Source organism: Hoplias malabaricus, chromosome 3 (genome assembly GCF_029633855.1).
Source record: "Hoplias malabaricus isolate fHopMal1 chromosome 3, fHopMal1.hap1, whole genome shotgun sequence".
In the NCBI taxonomy this organism is placed as follows: domain Eukaryota; kingdom Metazoa; phylum Chordata; class Actinopteri; order Characiformes; family Erythrinidae; genus Hoplias; species Hoplias malabaricus.
This window is the reverse complement of record NC_089802.1, coordinates 42984197-43003411: the sequence shown is the minus strand read 5'-3', so window position 1 is coordinate 43003411 and position 19215 is coordinate 42984197. Positions and strand designations below refer to the sequence as shown.

The window sequence follows — 19215 nt, the reverse complement described above, 5'->3', positions numbered from 1 at the left end:
TGTGTTCACACACTTGAAAAACATGGTCTAATTTCTGTGTTGCTGGTTTGGAGAGTGGAAGGGTTTAAAATTCACGCACATTCATACATACACAAATATACATTAAAAAGTAAACATCCCTTACTACAGTTCTCAGTAATAGATCCATTTAGATCTGTATTCCTTAGTCTCCTGGCGTGTCTCCAGTGCACTCATCACAGATTGTGCAGGGAAGCAAGCAGACACATTGCAGATGCTTTGGGAGAGTAGGAGCTGGAAGCACATTGTGGAGAAATATATCGAATGAACAGATGCTTTCAACAGCTTTAATTTCCAAATACCTCAGTCCCCTAATGGCAGTCTGTAACCATGGTGTTTTAAATAAACAGTCATGTAAGTCCACACAATACCAGCTCGTTGATTTCACCTCAGCGTCCATGTGAATTTATGGAAGTCCCAAATTTTTGGAAGGTGAGGTGCTGAGAAATTATCAGATTCTTAATGTGTTTGGTTTACTTTGATTTGGAACTCCACAGGTTAATGCAGAGATTTTCTTTAGAAAAGGGAGTATTTATTTAGGCGGGAAAATAACAAATTCCTAATGGGGTTGTTTCTATTTAAAACATTTCTCCCTTCAATTTTGTTGGAAGAATTTCATCATCATCATTTTCTTTTCCGCTTCTCCATTTCAGGGTCGCGGTGTTGGAAGAATTTAACTATAACTATTAGCAGACTAGCATGCTAGCACTGCTAGCAAAAACAAAAGAGGTCTGGAAGCTGCAGTTAGAGCTGTGCTGGTTTAATCCATAGCACATTTTCTGTATCCTTGCCCCATTTTAAAAGTAAAAAGTAAAAAAAAAAAAAAAACGGCAGTGAAGAGGAGACAAACTACTTAAAGATAAGAAAACTCTTCAGCCCAGAGAATTGCATTATACCATAATGAATGTTCACAGAATATCTATGAAGGATCTAGATGACACCAAAAGAATGAGACAAGGTGAAAACGCACACGTCTCTTAGTGGAAATGTTTTATCTAGCCTTTAAACACACAATGACTTCTCAAAATAGAACACACAAATTCAAAAACACATGCATTCCAGAACCCATGGAGAAAAAAAGTGACAACTAGTGTAGTTTGTTAAGAAATCTAATTAATGGCTTTTGTCTCTGTAAAGATCAGTGTACATACAGTGACTAATCCAGCATGAATGTGTTACTCAGAAATGAGATTCCGTATTTAACAGGCTTTCTTATAACTTAATCCCTTTACTATGATAAACACAACCTAATCATCTAGGTCTCCAAGACCATAGAAACCTTTGCCTTGTTCTCTGAGTCTACAGAGTATCAGACAGAATATCAAACATTATATAGACATTAGCATGGCAATGTTTTCTTCCAGCTTTGACCCAAATGGGAGTTTTCTTGATGCTGGCAGTGTTCAGTCTACAAGATGCTCGAGGATATATATCCTTATATTTTGATTTGTGCTGTAGGAGTGGTGTCATGCGTTTATCGCATCCGCGACATCCGTGAAGACCAGACGACTCGGCCTCTGTGTTGTGCCCTGACTCGTCGTCAGAGTCTGAGAGAGAGAGAGAGAGAGAGAGAGAGAGAGAGAGAGAGAGAGAGAGAGTAGAGAGAGAGACAGAGACAGAAAGGACCATGATGGCTGCTACTATAGAACGTAAAAAAAATCCTTGTGAAAAAGTGAAATTTTAAAAGGGTCTTTTTTGAGATTTTAAAGTTATCATCTACATTTTAAGTGTGCATGGTCTGACCACAGCTTTGGAATGAGTTGGACAATGGAAGAATGTGAGATGCTCAATGAGAAGCATGTAGTATTAAAGGAAAAATGGGAAAAAATATGACATGAGCGCTGACCATTACTATGAAGTTTTACATTCATTTAGAGGCTCTATTAACACATGGATAAGGAATAAGGAGTAAATAAGGAGAATGAACAATATGAACAACAAAAACAAATGACAGATACTTTACCACAAGCAACAAACCATATGGCCTTGTGTCAAAACTTCAAAGAAACAAAAATGACAAAATTGAGTTTTAAAAATGGTGTTTTAGATGTTATAATTACAGTCAAAAAAACTTTGTATGTACAAAAAATTTTTAGATGTTATAATTTAGATGATATAATTACAGTCAAAAAAACTTTGTATGTACAAAAAAATGTAAAGATTTTTTTAATATATACATCATTATACATCATAGTCAAATTGTGGAAATTAAAATGATGACAGCAACAGAATGCAATAAATGGCAATTAAATATTGCCACATTCAAATTTCAAATATAACTTCTAATATATTGCTAAAACTGTATGATGCCAGGTGAGTGTAAAATTCAGAGCTCTGAAGAAACTGGTTAGTGCTCTTACTTTTGAGTTTGGCCCCGCTGGGCTCCCGTCTCTTCCATGGTCCAGAAGCTCCTGCTCAAGGTCGTCCTGCTCCTCGGCCGGGTCAAAATTATACATGGGCATGAGCTGGTGCCTCAGCTTCTCCAGCCTAAACACACAAAACTCAGAGGCAGATTCATGTTCCTGTCATGTAATTTGAATAATTTTAAATGCTAGTGTTACTAAGAGAATCTCATTCTCACCTTTTCTTTTTCCTTATGTACAGCAGCTGAGAACAGAAACAATGGTTGAGGGAAATGCATTTTATGTTCTGTGCAGCACATTTTATTGGTAGCATTTAAATAAACTGCAAAGCTACAGCAGGAGTCTGGACCTCTCCTTCCGACAAAAGACATCATAGTGTAGAGCAAGATTCACACTGAAGACTCACTACCAGTAAGTTATATCGCAAATATATTTTGCTGCATCTATGTCATATATATAAATCGTTCAGTCATTTTCTGTAAACAGTTCTTCTTGTTCCCGGTTGGAGAGGGTCTGGAGCCTCCCTGGGCTACACTGGGTGCAAGGCAGGAACATACCCTGGACAGACCTCAGACCATGACAGGGCATCTCACACTCATGTCAGTCAAGCCGGTCAGTACTCAACTATTACTGAACTACTCAACTCAACCAGAAATGACTTTGGCTTAATTGTGCAATATACTGTACTCTTAGTTCTGTTTCATACTTTTGTTAGAAGTGTTGCAAAAATTCTAGCACTTTGAGAGGAGAATAACTCTGTGCCTTTGAGGAAGCTGTAGAATGGTATAATTCTCCAACTCAGTCTCACACTCACTCATGATATAGTCACATATAGGAGACTGCGATGCGTGACATAGTCGCATATTTTCGACATTTTATGCTACAATATCACAATCATAAGTGAATTGGTAATTACCATAGAAACCGTCATATCCATGCACCGTGTTATGTGACAGTAACATGACAACTCTTCCTCATTAAGATGTCATTACCATCCGTTAATACTACGATCTTATTTTTATTTATGGAAAATATTCATTCATTCATTCATTCATTCATTCATTATCTGTAAGCAGTTATCCAGTTCAGGGTCGCGGTGGGTCCAGAGCCCACCTGGAATCATTGGGCGCAAGGCAGGAATAAACCCTGGAGGGGGCGCCAGTCCTTCACAGGGCAACACAGACACACATTCACTCACACCTACGGACAATTTTGAGTCACCAATCCACCTACCAACGTGTGTTTTTTGGACTGTGGGAGGAAACCGGAGCACCCGGAGGAAACCCACACGGACACGGGGAGAACACACCAACTCCTCACAGACAGTCACCCAGAGCGGGAATCGAACCCACAACCTCCAGGCACCTGGAGCTGTGTGACTGCGACACTACCTGTTGCACCACCGTGCTGCCCTACGGAAAATATAATGTTACTAATTCATTATTTGATAAAATATCAAAGCAAATAATGGCTAAAGAAATGTCCTTTTCAGTATTAACCTTTTGAAAACTAGTCAAAATAACGTTAAGTGAAAGTAATGTTAAAGCTAATGTAAAGCTAAAGTAGGACACCAATAATAAGCATTGCTTAGGAGAAATATTATAATAAAATACTTTATGCCTTTATTGGAATAAGAATTTCTGTTATGTAATTCTCATTATGCCTTTTTCTATGTTATGAGTAATGACTGTAATGAGGAAGAGTTTTCGTGTTACTGTCGCATAGTGTTTCTATGGTGATTACCCATTCACTTATAATTGTGATATTGTCGCATAAAATGTCGAAAATATGCGACTATGTCACGAATTGCAGTCCCCTATATATGTGACTATATCACGAATAGGTGTGAGACTGGGTTGAATTCTCTGCCATGTTTGAGGCAGATTCTTAAGAAGTACTTCCCAGTACTTTTTAGTTCTGACTGCTGCCTCAGAGGACGGTACACAATATTTAACAAATTCACTGTGATTTTCAGGAAACATTAGCTCTATTCACACATGTTTATTTGGACATTGCCCGGACCTTGTAGGGGGGTTGCAGGATAAAATCCATGTAATGTCCGGAACAAATGTTAAGGATGTTTGTGTTCACACATTCATATCCTCTGGGTAATGTACAAAAAAATTCTGGGTTGCTGTGCATATGTGAAAGTGGGGATATATGTGGAAACAAGCTAAATATAAAATTCTTAACAACTTCTTAAAAAACGAATCTATTTGTAAATGCAGCATGCTCACCACAACAACGGCCAGTCCGAGGACAGTGATGATGCCGAAGGGCAGGAGGACCATGCTCATTCCAGCTCCCTCCACTGATGCCATGGGGAGCTGAGTGGAGTTGAAGCCAGTCTCGTTGACTGTGACTGTGGCTGTGGTGGTGTGGAAGGTTCCTCTGGACGTGGTGTTGTCCTGCTCTGTTCTGCTGTCTGTGGGGCTGAGGGTCAGTGGGCTGGACATGGTCGTTGTGAGAGTGGGCAGGAGGCTAGGGAAGGGGACTGAGGCAGGGACAGAGGATGGACTGAAGAAATCAGGTTTGATTGTGGTCAAAGACATGGCTCTGGGTTGGTGCTGAACTGGATTGGTGTTGGATTGATGTTAGTGTTACTGGTGTTGATGGAAGAGGCTTTTGGCTCTTGACCACACTATCTTTCTGTCCTCTTTGGGTCAGTCTTGAGCCATGAGCTTCATCTGAGATAGCAGATTTGTATTATGAACCACAGCAGTATGTCTTTCATGGAATCCTGCAAAAGATTGTGTGATTATCAGTTCCTGTGCAAGGTTCTTTCATTTCCAGTCCAAATTGTAGTTGATGATGGAATTCATTTGCATCAGCACAAGGTAAGTAAAAGAAAAACAACTGGAAAAATACAGGAGTAGCACATCAGGTACTTTTAATAGCTCAGAGAAGAGAAAATCAATCTCCATTTTGTATTGTTTTCCAATGTTTAAAAATGAATATTTTTACATAATGACTGTTCTGATGGGTATATAAAAGGAAAAAGTGAGCGTTCACTTTTATCTGGTACTCTTAATGAAAAATCTCGGTTAACATATCCATTCTTACATCTGCAATGTGTGTGTGTGTGTGTGTGTGTGAGGACATGACTAGAGAAATAGTGTGGAAGTGGATGTCGAGTGCGATAATGACAGGGCCAGAGCTTCCTTCCACATCACAGCCGTTAGGATGTGTGTGTGTGTGTGTGTGTTTGTGTGTGTGCACATTTGAGCGTGGGGGCTGGATGCTGGGGCAGGAAAGAGGTTTGAGGCTTAAAATAGAGAAGTGAAGATGCTGGAGACAAAGGCCTGGGTTTGTGTGAATGAAATTCAGAATCTCTCCAACCACAGCCTGTCTCCTGCTTTTCATTCAAATCTTCTGCTGTATTCCACACCGTGCTCGCTCTCTCTCTCTCTCTCTCTCTCTCTCTCTCTCTCTCTCTCTCTCTCTCTCTCTACTTTTAAAGTGGCTTGCTTTTGTTTTCCACATTGAGATGCATTGCAAGAGCATGAATCTTGGTTTAAACCTAAAAAAGTTACTGGTTTTGATGTAATCTGCTCTGAGGTTCACAAAAATATATACATACATCCTAGGAGCATAGGTGTTTTATTACTGTATTCACTCATGCACATATAGGGATGTAGTGTGAATATTTATATATATACATATACATATTGTCCAATTTGCAATTATGTAGACTCCTACTCAATAAATGTTTCATGTAAAACCAAAGGAATTAACTAGGTGTAATAGCCTCCTTTCTAATCGCAAGGCTTCCAATTAAATGGCAGAACATGGCTGTGAGGATCTGACATCATTAAAACTGATCTTGGAGTATTAGCTCTGGACCATAAATTCCACTCCAGCTCATTCCACATATGGAACAAAACAGATTGACCCTTGGCACAGGTCTGGCCCAAACAACACATGCTAGTGCCACAACTGAGCCATAACTGCCAATAAGTGCCTGCTATTTGGGATGTTCGCAGACAACACTTGGCATTGAACAAAATTACCCAAGGCTCAAGTGTGAATTTTCTCCAGAGCAATCCATTAACTAAGAGAAAGTCAGTCTGTGGGTGCAATAGGAGTACATCAGCGTTGTTGCATTCACTAATTACAGTGGTTTTTTTTTTGGTTTTTTTTGTTTTTTTGTGGGTCAAGAAGGTTGTACTGGGGTTAGTGGGGGCAATGAAAAAATGCAGGTTTGTTGTGGGAAATAGATTTCTCTCAGTGTACAAAAGTGCCAGCACAGAAAAGCCACTGAAAATAGTATGACATTAGCAGTAGTCATGTTATTTTAAAGGGGACATATTATGTAAAACTTTTAGTGCAGTAGAGCATCCATTTTGGGGCTCTGGAGGCCACCAACCCACAAAATATGAATCAGAACCATCAAGTAAAATTTTGTGGGCAGACAAAATCATTATAAATTGGATAAAATAATATTTTGTGTTGCACTGAAGGACGGTCACGCCTTCACATCTGGGTCTCTCCAATCACATCGCTGGATCTGCGCTTTAAAGTTAAATTGAGCAAAATAACCAGAATGAGTGCAGAGAAATACCAGCTTTGAGTAAAAACTGAGAATATGAAGACAGAGGAGAAGAAAGAAAGAGAAGTGAAAAAGAAAAAAAAAAGAGCTAAAAACCATAGCTTCTGCTCCACATTCCTTACCGCTGTGTTCTTGGATTCTTGTAGTATTTTTAAAAAATATTTAATATAAGTGTTCACTTACAGGAATGCCTAAAATATGTCAGATGTAAGTAGTAATACCAAATCTTCCTGGGGGAAAAAAAACACTTAATCGGAAAGAACATAAACAAGGAATTTGCTTGTGGTAGAGAGCAGAGTTCAGCTAGGAGCGATTTAACCCTGTGGAATAAATAAATAAATAAAACTAGCTAACATTTACTGTTTGCTGAATGACTGTGTTGAAACAACGTCCATAATTAACTGATATTTCTCCACCTGTGAAAACTTGGCAGTTTGGTTTCACTGTAGCTTTAATTAGTTTCTAAAGTTGTAGATAAGCTCAGGTTGACGTATATACATTTGAGTTACTGAAAGGAAAGGGAACTGATATAGTAGCTAAGCTAACCCAGCTTATCTGTTTATCTTTTCCTGAGAAAATGCATCTTTTTATTAGAAATTTATAACAGCATCGACTAAAAAACAGGCCAGTTGTTTGGTCTGATATTTTCCTGTTGTGGTGACAAAGATTTCACAAACAATTTACTAAAATCCTTCATTGGATGAGCAGGTGTATACAGACTTTGATCCATATTGTGTTGGTACAGATCAGCAAACAGATTGTTAAATTGTCATGTATTTAAATAGAAATATTTATATGACATTAATCCATTCGTTCATGTTCTGTAACCTCTCCTTCCTATTCAAGGTGGTTTGGGAACCTATTTGTAAACCTTAATGGGTGCAAGCCAGTAACACACCTTGGACCAGGCACCAATCCATTGCACAGGCACCATTCACTCACATCTGAGGACAATTTTGCAGAGTCAATCCATCAATCTACGAAATTGTTTTTTGGAATGTGGGAGAAGACCAGAGCACCTGGAGGAAACCCAGTCAGACACAGGGAGAACACACTGAACTCTACCTAAACTGGGAGCCTAGACCCTGGAGTACCCCCATGTTATCCTTAATATGCTGTGTGTTTTCAATTTTTTGGACAGTAATGAGTTATTGTTCTCCAGGACTGAAAGTGATTATCCTTGACATAGAATCTAAAAGGTATGTGGACCTCATAAATTAGACACCGAGTGGAAAGTGGAAGGTGAGAGTATACATATAGGTATGTACGTTTAGAAGTGCATTGAAATGAATTTAGAAATATGTGTTAACTCTTTGGGTCTAGGTATGTGTGTCTTTGGGTGTGTGGGGGGGGGGGGGGGGGGGGGGTATGTGTCGTTAATTTGAACATTTCACCTTCCCTGAGGCAGCTGGGCAGGGTGTTTGTGCAGGATGTGGGTATGTGAGTGTGGTGAAGAGAGAGACAGGGTGTGTGTGATACTGTACCAGGGAAGAACTGTACATACAAAAAAGTCATGAAGGGAAGAGCGTTTCGCAAACCAACACAGGCACCAAGCCTTTGTGCCTGCCTCTGTCTCATATACACGTTTTCCCTTTATCTTATCTCTCTCTTTCCCTCTCAGAGCAGAGTAGAGTGTAACTGCCAACACATTGTGTTTCACACAATAGAATCAACTTAACTCTTAGTAGTTGATCTCTTAAACACGTAAGGACCTGTTTGGGCACCAAGAGTGCCATGTGTGTTTATTCAGTTTTAGGGATATTCCTCTAATATTGCAAAATTGCTGCATAATTAAATGGTTATTACATGGTTTGATGTGAAATGTTTAGTTATAGAAAACCTTCCCAACTTGGAGTTGCTCACAGTGGTGATGATAAGAACACACCAAACTCCTCACAGACAATCACCTGGAGTGGGACTCTGGTCCCTGGAGCTGTGTGACTGCGATGCTACCTGCTGCGCCATCCTTGCATGGTATATCCAAATTTTCCCCTAATGTAAACACACTGCAGTTTCATGACTAAATCATTTACACAAGTTATAATAGTTACTGTATCACACGTCTGAACTGACTAAAAGGACTGTGTAATATATATAGCCCTATTATCCTATATACAAGGCATTTGAGTTTAAATCCCATAGCGTCATGGACCTGCAGGCATCCATTCTCCACTCCCATAATATGGGAATGACTAGTTTGCATCGTTTTTAATGCATAATAATATAATTACCTAACAATAAGCCTGAGGATGAAGTAAGACTGGAAATGTAAGGGGCCCAGTGTCTTCGTGGGATCAGTAATCGCTGAAACATTTTACTGTGGACCCTTTTGAAAACGATTTTCATGCTGGTCACTTTCCAGTTGGACAGGTATCCTGTGATTAGGATATAAGTCTAGTTTCATGTGTTAGGGAACTGGGCTTGTAACCAGAAGGTTGCTGGTTCGATCCCCAGAGCCTGACAGAACGGCTGAAGTGTCCTTTAGCAAGGCACCTAACCCCCAACTTCTCAATGGGCACGATGGCTAGGGCTGCCCACTGCTTCATGTGTGCTCACTAGCGCCCCATAGTGTTAACTAGTGTGTGTGTGTGTGTGTGTAATTGTGTGTTTCACTGCGGATTGGGTTAAAATGCGGACAATATTCCTGTGTGCAAGCACAGTGTTCAATAAAGTGATTCTAATTCATGCTCATGGACTCTAATGCAGATGCGTAAACCCATACTAGAGTAAATTGATTGTTACCAGAATGATAAGATTATAAATTTAGCTAAAAACTAGAACCGCAGATGAATATCTAGAGCATCTAACATCATGGGAACTCTCCTGTTGAGTTAAAATAAAAGTTAGAAGTTTAAAAAGAAGTATAAAAGAGAAAACGAAAACTGGGATTAAACACGAACGGCTAAATATTCCTTGCCTCATTAACGTACCTGAGCAGATGTATGTAGAAAAAATAACTAGGAAAGCACATCCCATCAATACAATGCTTAGATATGTGCTACAGTGAATATAACAAGTTACTACCCACCTATTGTACTGACAAAAGACAAATACCTACAATGTGGTCAGAAAAGCTTAGAGGGACATCATTTTTTCTCTATACTTTCTCATTATATCGCCCCGAATGTAAACCCAACAGATAAGGAAAACATTTCTGTGAGTTTATGAGAGTAATCCTTGATGATCTTGCTGTTATCTGGTTACATAATCGTGTGGAGTGACTTTCCTCAGGAGAAGGCCAAGGCAGAGATCACTTCTCTCTTTGTTTTGTGTGTGTGTGTGTGTGTGTGTGTGTGTGTGTCTTAATGAAGAACACATGAAGCTTCCAGCCAATGTAAACTGTCGCTTGTGACACTTTCTGGTCATTGTCATGCCAAATAAGTAAGTCCATGTCTAAGCTGTTTTTTGCTGTGGGAAAATGAATGATAGCCAAGGTGTGTGTGTGAGAGTGTGTGCACATCAGCATGGTTCTCATGCTTTAATGAAACACATGTGAAGCTGCCAGCCAATCAAAGCTGTTGGTTTTGCTTAAGCCTCTCTCATCAGCCAGTCAGAGATCAGCTCAGGCCAAAGATAGCCAGACCAGCAGAAGCAGCCAACAATACACTTATCATGAGCATTGGTCAGTCACTGAAGAAATGGACAAATATAACTGGACAGCCTTTATTGGTGTATTGCCGGACACTCACCTTCCCCTGAGGGACTGCAGTCGGAGCTGAGGATGAGCAGTGAGAGGCAGATGTCCAAGCAAGGGATGGAAAAAAAGAAAAACATAGAGAGGGTTCCCCCCTCCCTCTCCTCCTCCTTTTCTCCTCAGCAGGGGAGAGCTGCTGTAAATGTGAGCAGCTAACAACAGCCTATCCCCCAAAGGGGCAAACCGTCTGCCCCCAGTTCCCTTGTTCTCTTCCCCGGAAGACCTCCCCAACAGCCCTCGGTATCAACAGCCCTCAGTACCTTTCGCTTTGTCCTCCATTCCTTTATTCCTCCTGTCCTGTTCTTCCATAGGCACAGACAGCTACATGGATGCTACAGATCTGGAGCTGCTAGTCCTGCCTCCCTCTGAGCTCTCCCATTGGCTGGCCCCAAGACCATGGGGCATTCTGATTGGCCGAAGAACTAGTCCATCATGCTTAACAGGGATGAGGACAGGATTTAATGGCTGTGCACCGCAGATGCCATTATTGCATCCGGGTAGCAGGATCAGGGCTGTTAACCCCTTCCTGCCCTCTCCTAATAATGAACAATGCTCTTGTATCATATGCACACATTCCTCCAGCTGCTTTTTTAAGGACAGGATGATTTTAAGGATGTTTTATTATATTTTTGGTGGGGTCCATAAAATAACAGAGGCTCATGGTCTAGGAACTTTACACTTAAGGTAGGTTAAATATAAAATGACGTTAAAATTATGATCAACCACAGTAATATATTATATTATTTTAATTTTGTGATTACACACATTTACTGAGAATTATATTATCTGGTTTTTCAAGTTGATTTGAACTTGAATCATTAAATGCTTTGCACTTTAGCATTCACTTGATTGCAGTCTGGACTAATTCATCTTGAAGGAGTCTCCTGTCATCATGGCTACAAATTCTGGGAAGAGAAAAACATGTATGATATGAGATAACACAAATACCATAGTAGTTATGAGTTTAAAAGTATATGCCCATATAAGGAACTCCAGGTTTAAGCCAGTTTTCTCCAAGGGAGAATGTTTCAGTACGTTACACATAGTTTGTCTAATATATTAATAAAAAAAAAAATGCATTTCACATTATAGTACCTTCATAATCAATTGTTCCATCCCCATCTTTGTCTGCTTCTTTCATCATCTGCTCAGCCTCCTCTTCACTCAGGGGCTCACCAGCATTCATCAGCACATACCTTCAAAAATAACAAGCGTATATAGAATTTGTAGTTAAATAAAACCTATTTTTGCATGAGGGATATTTTAAGATGGTAACAGGCATCTTACATGAGCAATTAGTCTCTGCTTTTACATCACATTATGAAACAGTCATTACACTGACACCTGGTGATTTGATCCTTCATTCCTTTGTGAATGTGAAGCATGAATAATTCCTTCCGTATATATTCTTTGACCATTTTTGGTTATAAAACGTATTGCTCCTGTAAATCCAAAGAGAACTGAGTTGTGCTCAGTAGTGCTTTTAGGTCGGAACTGTCAGGTTTGTCATTTAGAGCTTTGCTTTGGTATATTGTAGGTCATGTCAGCAGCATGCATAATTGCATAAAAATTGCCTACAATACAAGTTGGAAACCTGAAGTTGCATTTTCCACACTTCAACAGTTACCACAGACCTGTTGCGCAATGAATGGCATTACTCTCTTACTAAATGAGAAGCTTAAGTCATTTACTTGAGTGTATTCCAGTCGATGTAGCCCTTGGCCTCTTTATCGAACACTCTAAAGGCATCTCTCAGCTCTGCGTCTTGGTTTTTAGTTCTCTCATGGTACAGAGCCATTAGGCCCAGGAAGCTGTCACCGTTGAAAGTGCCTTTCCCTGTAAAAGTGAAAATGCATTATCCATAACCCACAGGCCCTATGAAACCATAAAGAGTCTTCTCATGTTTAAAAGTGTGCTAATCCATCTGTGTCAATCATCACTCCTCATTATCAGGCTTACAATCATTCATTCATTCATGTATCGGTTCATGTGTTCATTTTTAACCACCCTGGACACGTCGCCGGTTCATCGCAGTGCATCACACACTCACATGTTCACTCACGCCTGTGGACAACTTCACACAGAGAGCACATCTACCACCTGTGTTATTGGACTGTGGGAGGATACCCATGCAGACACAGACAATACACCAAACTCCACACAGACAGTGACCCGAGGAGGGACTTCGACCCCCAAACACAGGACCCTAGAGCTGTGCTTACAGCAACAGTACCTGCAGCGCCACCATCAGGTCTACAAACTTAATAAAAAGAAATACCTTGATTAGAGGAGTATGCGCTACAATTGTGCAAAGCTTCTGTAAGATCAAAGCTTTTAGATGCCAACAGTGCCTTGTTGTGAAATACTCGGTTCTAGAGAAACTTACAAACTCAGGTTTGTTCAGAGTGATGGTGATATGAATCAGATGTCTGAAGTTTAAAAACTCTGCACAGAAAGCTTTTATATGAAATGGGTAGATAAACGCTCACTGATGCCAGAGACAAGGTTTATGATATTTTTGAGAATGTTTTTAAACACGATGCATGGCACAGTACTACACAGGAGTCATTGGAAGGCAAATTTGATGCCAAAAACATGATCTTGTCCAGATTTACCGTTTCACATCAAATCACTGTAAATGCCTTTGTTTACATCTCAGTTATTTAATGAGGCAGAAAATGTCAGTAATTCCCTGCACAGAGCTACGACAGAGGGCTTCACCATTCTATAGTGACAGGCCTATTAGCTTAGGAATTATAATTTAATAGTTTAACCATTTTTGTGTGTTATCTCTCATTCTTAGCTCATTAAGACAAATGGTGATATTATGTGAGAAGTGCAGTTTAGAAATTCTGTTTGTATTATTGTTTGTTTGTAAGCTTTTTAGGGCGGCACGGTGGCGCAGCAGGTAGTGTCGCAGTCACACAGCTCCAGTAGCCTGGAGGTTGTGGGTTTGATGTGAGGAGTGTGGTGTCTTCTCCCTGTGTCTGCGTAGGTTTCCTCCGGGTGATTGTCTGTGAGGAGTGTGGTGTGTTCTCTCTGTGTCAGAGTGGGTTTCCTCCGAGTGACTGTCTGTGAGGAGTGTGGTGTGTTCTCCCTATGTCTGCGTGGGTTTCCTCCGGGTGAATGTCTGAGGAGTGTGATGTGTTCTCCTTGTGTCAGCGTGGGTTTCCTCCAGGTGACTGTCTGTGAGAAGTGTGATGTGTTCTCCCTGTGTCAGCGTGGGTTTCCTCTGCGTTACTGTCTATGAGGAGTGTGGTGTGTTCTCTCTATGTCTGCGTGGGTTTCCTCCGGGTGACTGTCTGTGAGGAGTGTGGTGTGTTCTCCCTGTGTCTGTGTGGGTTTCCTCCGGGTGACTGTCTGTGAGGAGTGTGGTGTGTTCTCCCTGTGTCTGTGTGGGTTTCCTCCGGGTGACTGTCTGTGAGGAGTGTGATGTGTTCTCCCTGTGTCTGTGTGGGTTTCCTCCGGGTGACTGTCTGTGAGGAGTGTGATGTGTTCTCCCTGTGTCTGTGTGGGTTTCCTCCGGGTGACTGTCTGTGAGGAGTGTGATGTGTTCTCCCTGTGTCTGTGTGGGTTTCCTCCGGGTGACTGTCTGTGAGGAGTGTGATGTGTTCTCCCTGTGTCTGTGTGGGTTTCCTCCGGGTGACTGTCTGTGAGGAGTGTGGTGTGTTCTCCCGTGTCCACGTGGGTTTCCTCTGGGTGTTCTGGACCCACCACGACCATGAACAGGATAAGCACTTAAAGATAATGAATGAATGAATGTAAGCTTTTTCTTGGGTCATCAATGGTACAACTTGAACATGTCAATACAGACTGCAAACTGAATTTAAATATTAACTTTATTAACTAAGACTTATCTTAAACATCTGGGGGCTCTAAGCAACATCCTATTCCATGTGGACATGGTATAGAGGACAACACTGACAAGCAAGGGTTTAATTCCCCTCATAGGCAAGGAGCCTCATTCTATAAAAATAATAGACAAGACTTCTACCACCACAGTCGTCTGACTATGGAACAGGATTAGAACACAGTGAGTAGGTCTGGATAAGACTGTCTACAAAATGCAGTAAATTTAAAGGAACAGTTATACTAAGGTAGCAAGAATGGTTGTGGTTTGGGGGTTAAATGGCTGGAAATCACAAGAGAATATACACCCACTCATTATCATATGAGAACAGAGAAATAAATAAGCATAAACAACATAACAAAATTTAAAAAGATAGTCCTGCATAGAAAAATAGCACTGATCATGTGTGTGAACTGTGCTGTAAATGGACTTGAGCTAGAGCAGCTGTTCAGTTCAGTCCAGAGGCAGTAGATGGCGTCCAGGACCGCTGTATGTTCAGTGCTTTATATTCAGTCCCTCTTTTTTTAACACTAGTGAGTATGTGTGGTGTGGCGCCCTCGTGTGGTCAATTCTCTCTTCACTCATGCCTTTAATCCTCTTACATGCTTCCTCTGTACTGAGCTCGTATAGGGAAGCTCGAATTAACTAAATGACATCTAAAGTGCTGGGGGCAAGAGTGAAGAGCATAAGCTCCGGATATATATATATATATATATGTGTGTGTTTAAATATATAAAAAACAAACAGTAAATTACACTTCTTTTAGAACAAAGAAGCTTTAGTCCTGACACAGCATTACAGCATTACGGCTGTGACAGATGTGCAGATGGGAAAATGCTATTACTTCTAATAATCCGTTAATATCTATGTTTCTTTGTTTTTAACTACTAGCATTATAACACCACCAATAATAATGCACTGCATATGTTCATATTACTTTCCCCTGCCCTCTGGTGCAGAGTGATATAATCAAATCTCATAAGTTTTACAGACAGAAAGAAGTGATTTCATTTTAAGCTTCTGATTTCTGGGGGAATTTATATTTATTTATTTATTTATTGATAAATAGTTTTATATTAAGATAAAATGACAAAGGACATCAAATAATTCATTTATTGTCTGTAACCGCTTATCCAGTTCAGGGTCATGGTGGGTCCAGAGCTTACCTGGAATCAATGGGCACACAGTCCTTCACAGGGCAACACACACACACACACACACACACACTTTTGAGTTGCCAACCTACCTACCAACGTGTGTTTTTGGACTGTGGGACTCCCATGCAGACACAGGGAGAACACATCAACTCATCACAGACAGTCACCCGGAGCAGGAATCGAACCCACAACCTCCAGGACCCTGAAGCTGTGTGACTGCGACACTACCTGCTGCACCACCATGCTGCCCTTCACCTGTACTGCTGTATAAGTACCACACGCTAACCGGTTGCGCCACTGGAGCTGTTACATCAAATAATGTAATCACACACACACAAAAAAATCCATTTTGATTTTAGGTTGCCTTTAATCTCACCGTTTTTGTCCACGTCTTTGGCCATTTGGCTCAGCTCTCTCTTTGTGGGGTTGATTCCCATCAGACTCATGAGTCTCTCCAGCTCCTGCGTCTTCACGTCTCCATTCCCCTCCTCGTCAAACATCTCAAACACGCCCTTATACTCAGTGATCTGCTCCGGGGTCAGTTTGCTCACCTCGAGAGAGAACAGCACTTACTGTGATCAGCAGGTGGGTGAGATCAGCTGCATTTAAAGCTGCACTACATTTTGGGGATGTGGAAGACTGTACTTTCATACAACATACAGTAAACCTTTTATAATGTTATTGACATTTAGACCCTTCCCTAAGCTGATTCTGACGAATCTGATAAATGAGGACGGGTTCTGACGATGGAGGCTTAATCTGGTGATAGTCCATGAATCTGATTGTTTCAGAGGAATCTGAGGATGATGGGTAAATCTGACGGTTGCAAACACATTGAATACATTTCTAAGGAGAACTTTGTGTAAACTTTGTGAAGGATGTGTACATATCATGTAATGCTCACTCTACTTGTTCTCATTGAGCAAAAGCTGTATGTGTCATGTTACTTTATAATATACATGTGTAACATGGTCTAAAAAAACTTCATTTTAAAATCTGACTATTTCTGGCTTTACAGAGTGATGCACAGCATTTGGCAGGTATGCAGTACGTCAAACTTAATCACTGTGTTTATAGTGTTAATGGTACTTTTTAAATGTTGGTCATTGTTGTCTGGTCATTGTTGTCTGATGTAACGTATCAGGAAAACTGAATACTTCAGTGACATCTGACATAAACCATAAAGTCTTATTCCAAAAATTGTTAGTCACAGTCAGATTTCTAGGATGAAACAGCTTTTATTAAAATGGACACTTGTTGGCTGTGTTAACATTCTATAGAGTTACACAAGTTGTCATTAGTGAATTAGTGACATGCCTTATGATCATTGTACAACTTTACAAAGAAGTTTGACCACTGATTTTAACCCATTCATGGCAGTGAACACACACACTCATCCTCACCCGGCACCTGGGGAGCATTTCTGAAGGTTAGGTGCCTTGTAGATGTTCCTGCTGTTCACAGAGATCAAACCAGCAACCTTCTAATACCAAACCCGGTCCTCTACCCATTAAGCCACAGCTGCCCCATAAACATCTCATGTAGTTTTCAGGAACTTTTATGAACAATGGCCTACTGGGTAGTGTTTACATAAAATTTAATAACAGCAATATAGCAATGAAAATCAATGCTTCTTATATAAATTCTCATGTGTGTAATATGAAATGAAAACCTACCATTGTGTCAGGACTCTGTTAGAAGCTCCTCCGTCCACTGCTTTAGTGCTGGAATGACTCAGTCTTGAAAATCATCACCAAAGTTATGTTAAATTCTCCCCTGAGGATTTTACACTTTTACACACCCCATTTATGGTGTCCAAAAGACTAACTATTCCCCACTTGAGGGAGCTTCTACCCTACTTTTTACTGAGTGTAAATTTATAGATTGAATTACACATCCTTCTGATCTTACAGAGGAATTGGGCCTGCTGACGAGAAGGTCTTCACTCCTATGTGGGATGTGGTAACTTTCCAGCTATGGCATTTTCAGCAGGTGCTACAATCTGCTTGGTCCCAAGTGAACATCAACAAACCGAATAAAGAGATGTGAACCATTAAGATGCTATTTCCAGTCTACAGCAACTGTCATTAGACTCTGGATTATTCTACTAGGGTCGGCATGGTGGTGCAGCAGGTAGTGTTTTAGTCACATAGCTCCAGTCCAGGGTTCAAGTCCAACTCCAGGTGATTGTCTGTGAGGAGTGTGGTGTGTTCTCCCCGTGTCTGCGTGGGTTTCCTCTGGTTTTCTCCTATGGTCCAAAAAATGTTGGTAGGTGGACTGGCGACTCAAAAGTGTCCGTAGGTGTAAGTGTGAGTGAATGTGTTAGTGTGTGTTGCCATGTGAAGGACTGGCGCCCCCTCCAGGGAGTGTTCCTGCCTTGCGCCCAGTGATTATGGGTAGGGTCTGGACTCACCATGACCCTGAACTGGATAAGGGTTACAGATAATCAATGAATTCCACTAAAACAGGTTTTGGTTCATTTGTTGGATAGCTAGATGAAATGAAATAATAATTACAAAAATCCTTAATACTATGCATTGTGTATTACTATATGCAATGTGTACATATATTTTACATATATACACCATAAATATATTTGATGATTTAATGTGTGTGTGTTAATTTAAAATGAAGCATGATTCAGTTGCATTGGAATGTCATTTAGGACCCTGAAATTTGCAAAAGTGGCCTTGCAAAAAGGCTTTACATAATTTAACTTTTTTGTTTACTTGTTTACTTGAGTGCAATTTTTACATATTCTTATCCTAACTAATAGCAGTTTAAAAACAATCTCCATTCACACCATTCAGTCTTTGTTTTGTAGATTATGCTTCATGATTCATACTGCTTATTGTTCAGTTTTGTTCAACTTTTTAAACAGTGTTGTTTCAATTTTTTACTTGTTATTTTATTACTTAATAAAATACCATTTTGAGTTTTTATTTTATTTTCATTTTAATCGAATTTTCCCCTATTTAGTGTCTACCAATCCCACCCTTTGTCTAGACTCCCCCAGTCACAAAAAAATTAGACCAATACACAACTCCCCAGATAAATATTTTCCACTGCTGGTCAGTTATTAGTGCTGGCAAACTGCATGTGAACACGAATATGCATATTCAGCCCACACCTCACAAGACACATTAGGCCCATTTCTAGTGATGATATGGCTGTGCTGGTTGTTGCAAACTGAATGTGAATGGCCTAAACACTGACTTCTGGGGACAGGTTTCCTTAAGATGTTTTCATGTCCCTTATGTGTCTAGCAGGAATGGCCTGTTCAATAGCTGTCATTTCATGTGACAAGTTGGCCAGATAAATATATATAATATTATATTATTTTATTTATTTATTTATTTATTTATTTATTTTTGGCCGTTAGACTTGTGCAAGGTACAGTCTGGAGAGAGTATGAATTCCCACTGCCACAGCTGATGATGCCATAATGGAATGGAAGCTGATTGGCTGATCTCTTTAAACCTTCCACTGATTCTTTTCTTTCTCTTTACTTCTTTCTTTCTTGTTTTTCTTATTCCCCACTTCTGTTGAACATTTTTTTTCTTTCCGGTCACCCTGCCTAAATT

At 40.3% G+C, this 19215-nt stretch overlaps 2 protein-coding genes across 4 annotated transcripts; both read right to left on the bottom strand.

Moving 5' to 3' along the window:
* Positions 1 to 9: 9 nt before the first annotated feature.
* si:ch211-161c3.5 (uncharacterized protein C3orf18 homolog) lies at positions 10 to 10975 on the bottom strand. 3 transcript variants are annotated; one of them, XM_066666155.1, is made up of 5 exons: positions 10885 to 10975; positions 4619 to 5121; positions 2600 to 2625; positions 2379 to 2505; positions 10 to 1565 (listed from the first exon to the last, which is right to left on the bottom strand). In XM_066666155.1, exons 2-5 carry the CDS (start codon positions 4931 to 4933, stop codon positions 1485 to 1487), a joined length of 549 nt encoding a protein of 182 aa, XP_066522252.1. In that variant the 5' UTR covers positions 4934 to 5121; positions 10885 to 10975; the 3' UTR covers positions 10 to 1484. The 3 variants fall into 3 exon arrangements, with proteins under 3 accessions (XP_066522252.1, XP_066522250.1, XP_066522253.1); XM_066666153.1 differs by having other exon boundaries at positions 10620 to 10943; XM_066666156.1 differs by lacking the exon at positions 10 to 1565 and adding an exon at positions 1924 to 2015 and having other exon boundaries at positions 10620 to 10943.
* Positions 10976 to 11485: 510 nt separating this feature from the next.
* LOC136691461 (calglandulin-like) lies at positions 11486 to 16405 on the bottom strand. The gene is made up of 5 exons (XM_066664019.1): positions 16326 to 16405; positions 16008 to 16177; positions 12316 to 12460; positions 11720 to 11820; positions 11486 to 11529 (listed from the first exon to the last, which is right to left on the bottom strand). Exons 1-5 carry the CDS (start codon positions 16403 to 16405, stop codon positions 11486 to 11488), a joined length of 540 nt encoding a protein of 179 aa, XP_066520116.1.
* Between the last annotated feature and the right edge of the window lie 2810 nt (positions 16406 to 19215).

What these genes read in the sequence shown, in the direction of transcription:
- si:ch211-161c3.5 (XM_066666155.1), bottom strand. Translation starts at nt 4,933, where the DNA reads ATGTCTTTGACCACAATCAAACCTGATTTCTTCAGTCCATCCTCTGTC. An exon ending in TACATAAGGAAAAAGAAAAG is followed by an intron (nt 2,506 to 2,599) that starts GTGAGAATGAGA and finishes TTGTGTGTTTAG; the next exon opens with GCTGGAGAAGCTGAGGCACC. An exon ending in CAGCGGGGCCAAACTCAAAA is followed by an intron (nt 1,566 to 2,378) that starts GTAAGAGCACTA and finishes TCTCTCTCTCAG; the next exon opens with ACTCTGACGACGAGTCAGGG.
- LOC136691461 (XM_066664019.1), bottom strand. Translation starts at nt 16,405, where the DNA reads ATGGACTATCACCAGATTAAGCCTCCATCGTCAGAACCCGTCCTCATT. An exon ending in CAGAATCAGCTTAGGGAAGG is followed by an intron (nt 16,178 to 16,325) that starts GTCTAAATGTCA and finishes TCTCGAGGTGAG; the next exon opens with CAAACTGACCCCGGAGCAGA. An exon ending in ATCGACTGGAATACACTCAA is followed by an intron (nt 11,821 to 12,315) that starts GTAAATGACTTA and finishes TTATTTTTGAAG; the next exon opens with GTATGTGCTGATGAATGCTG.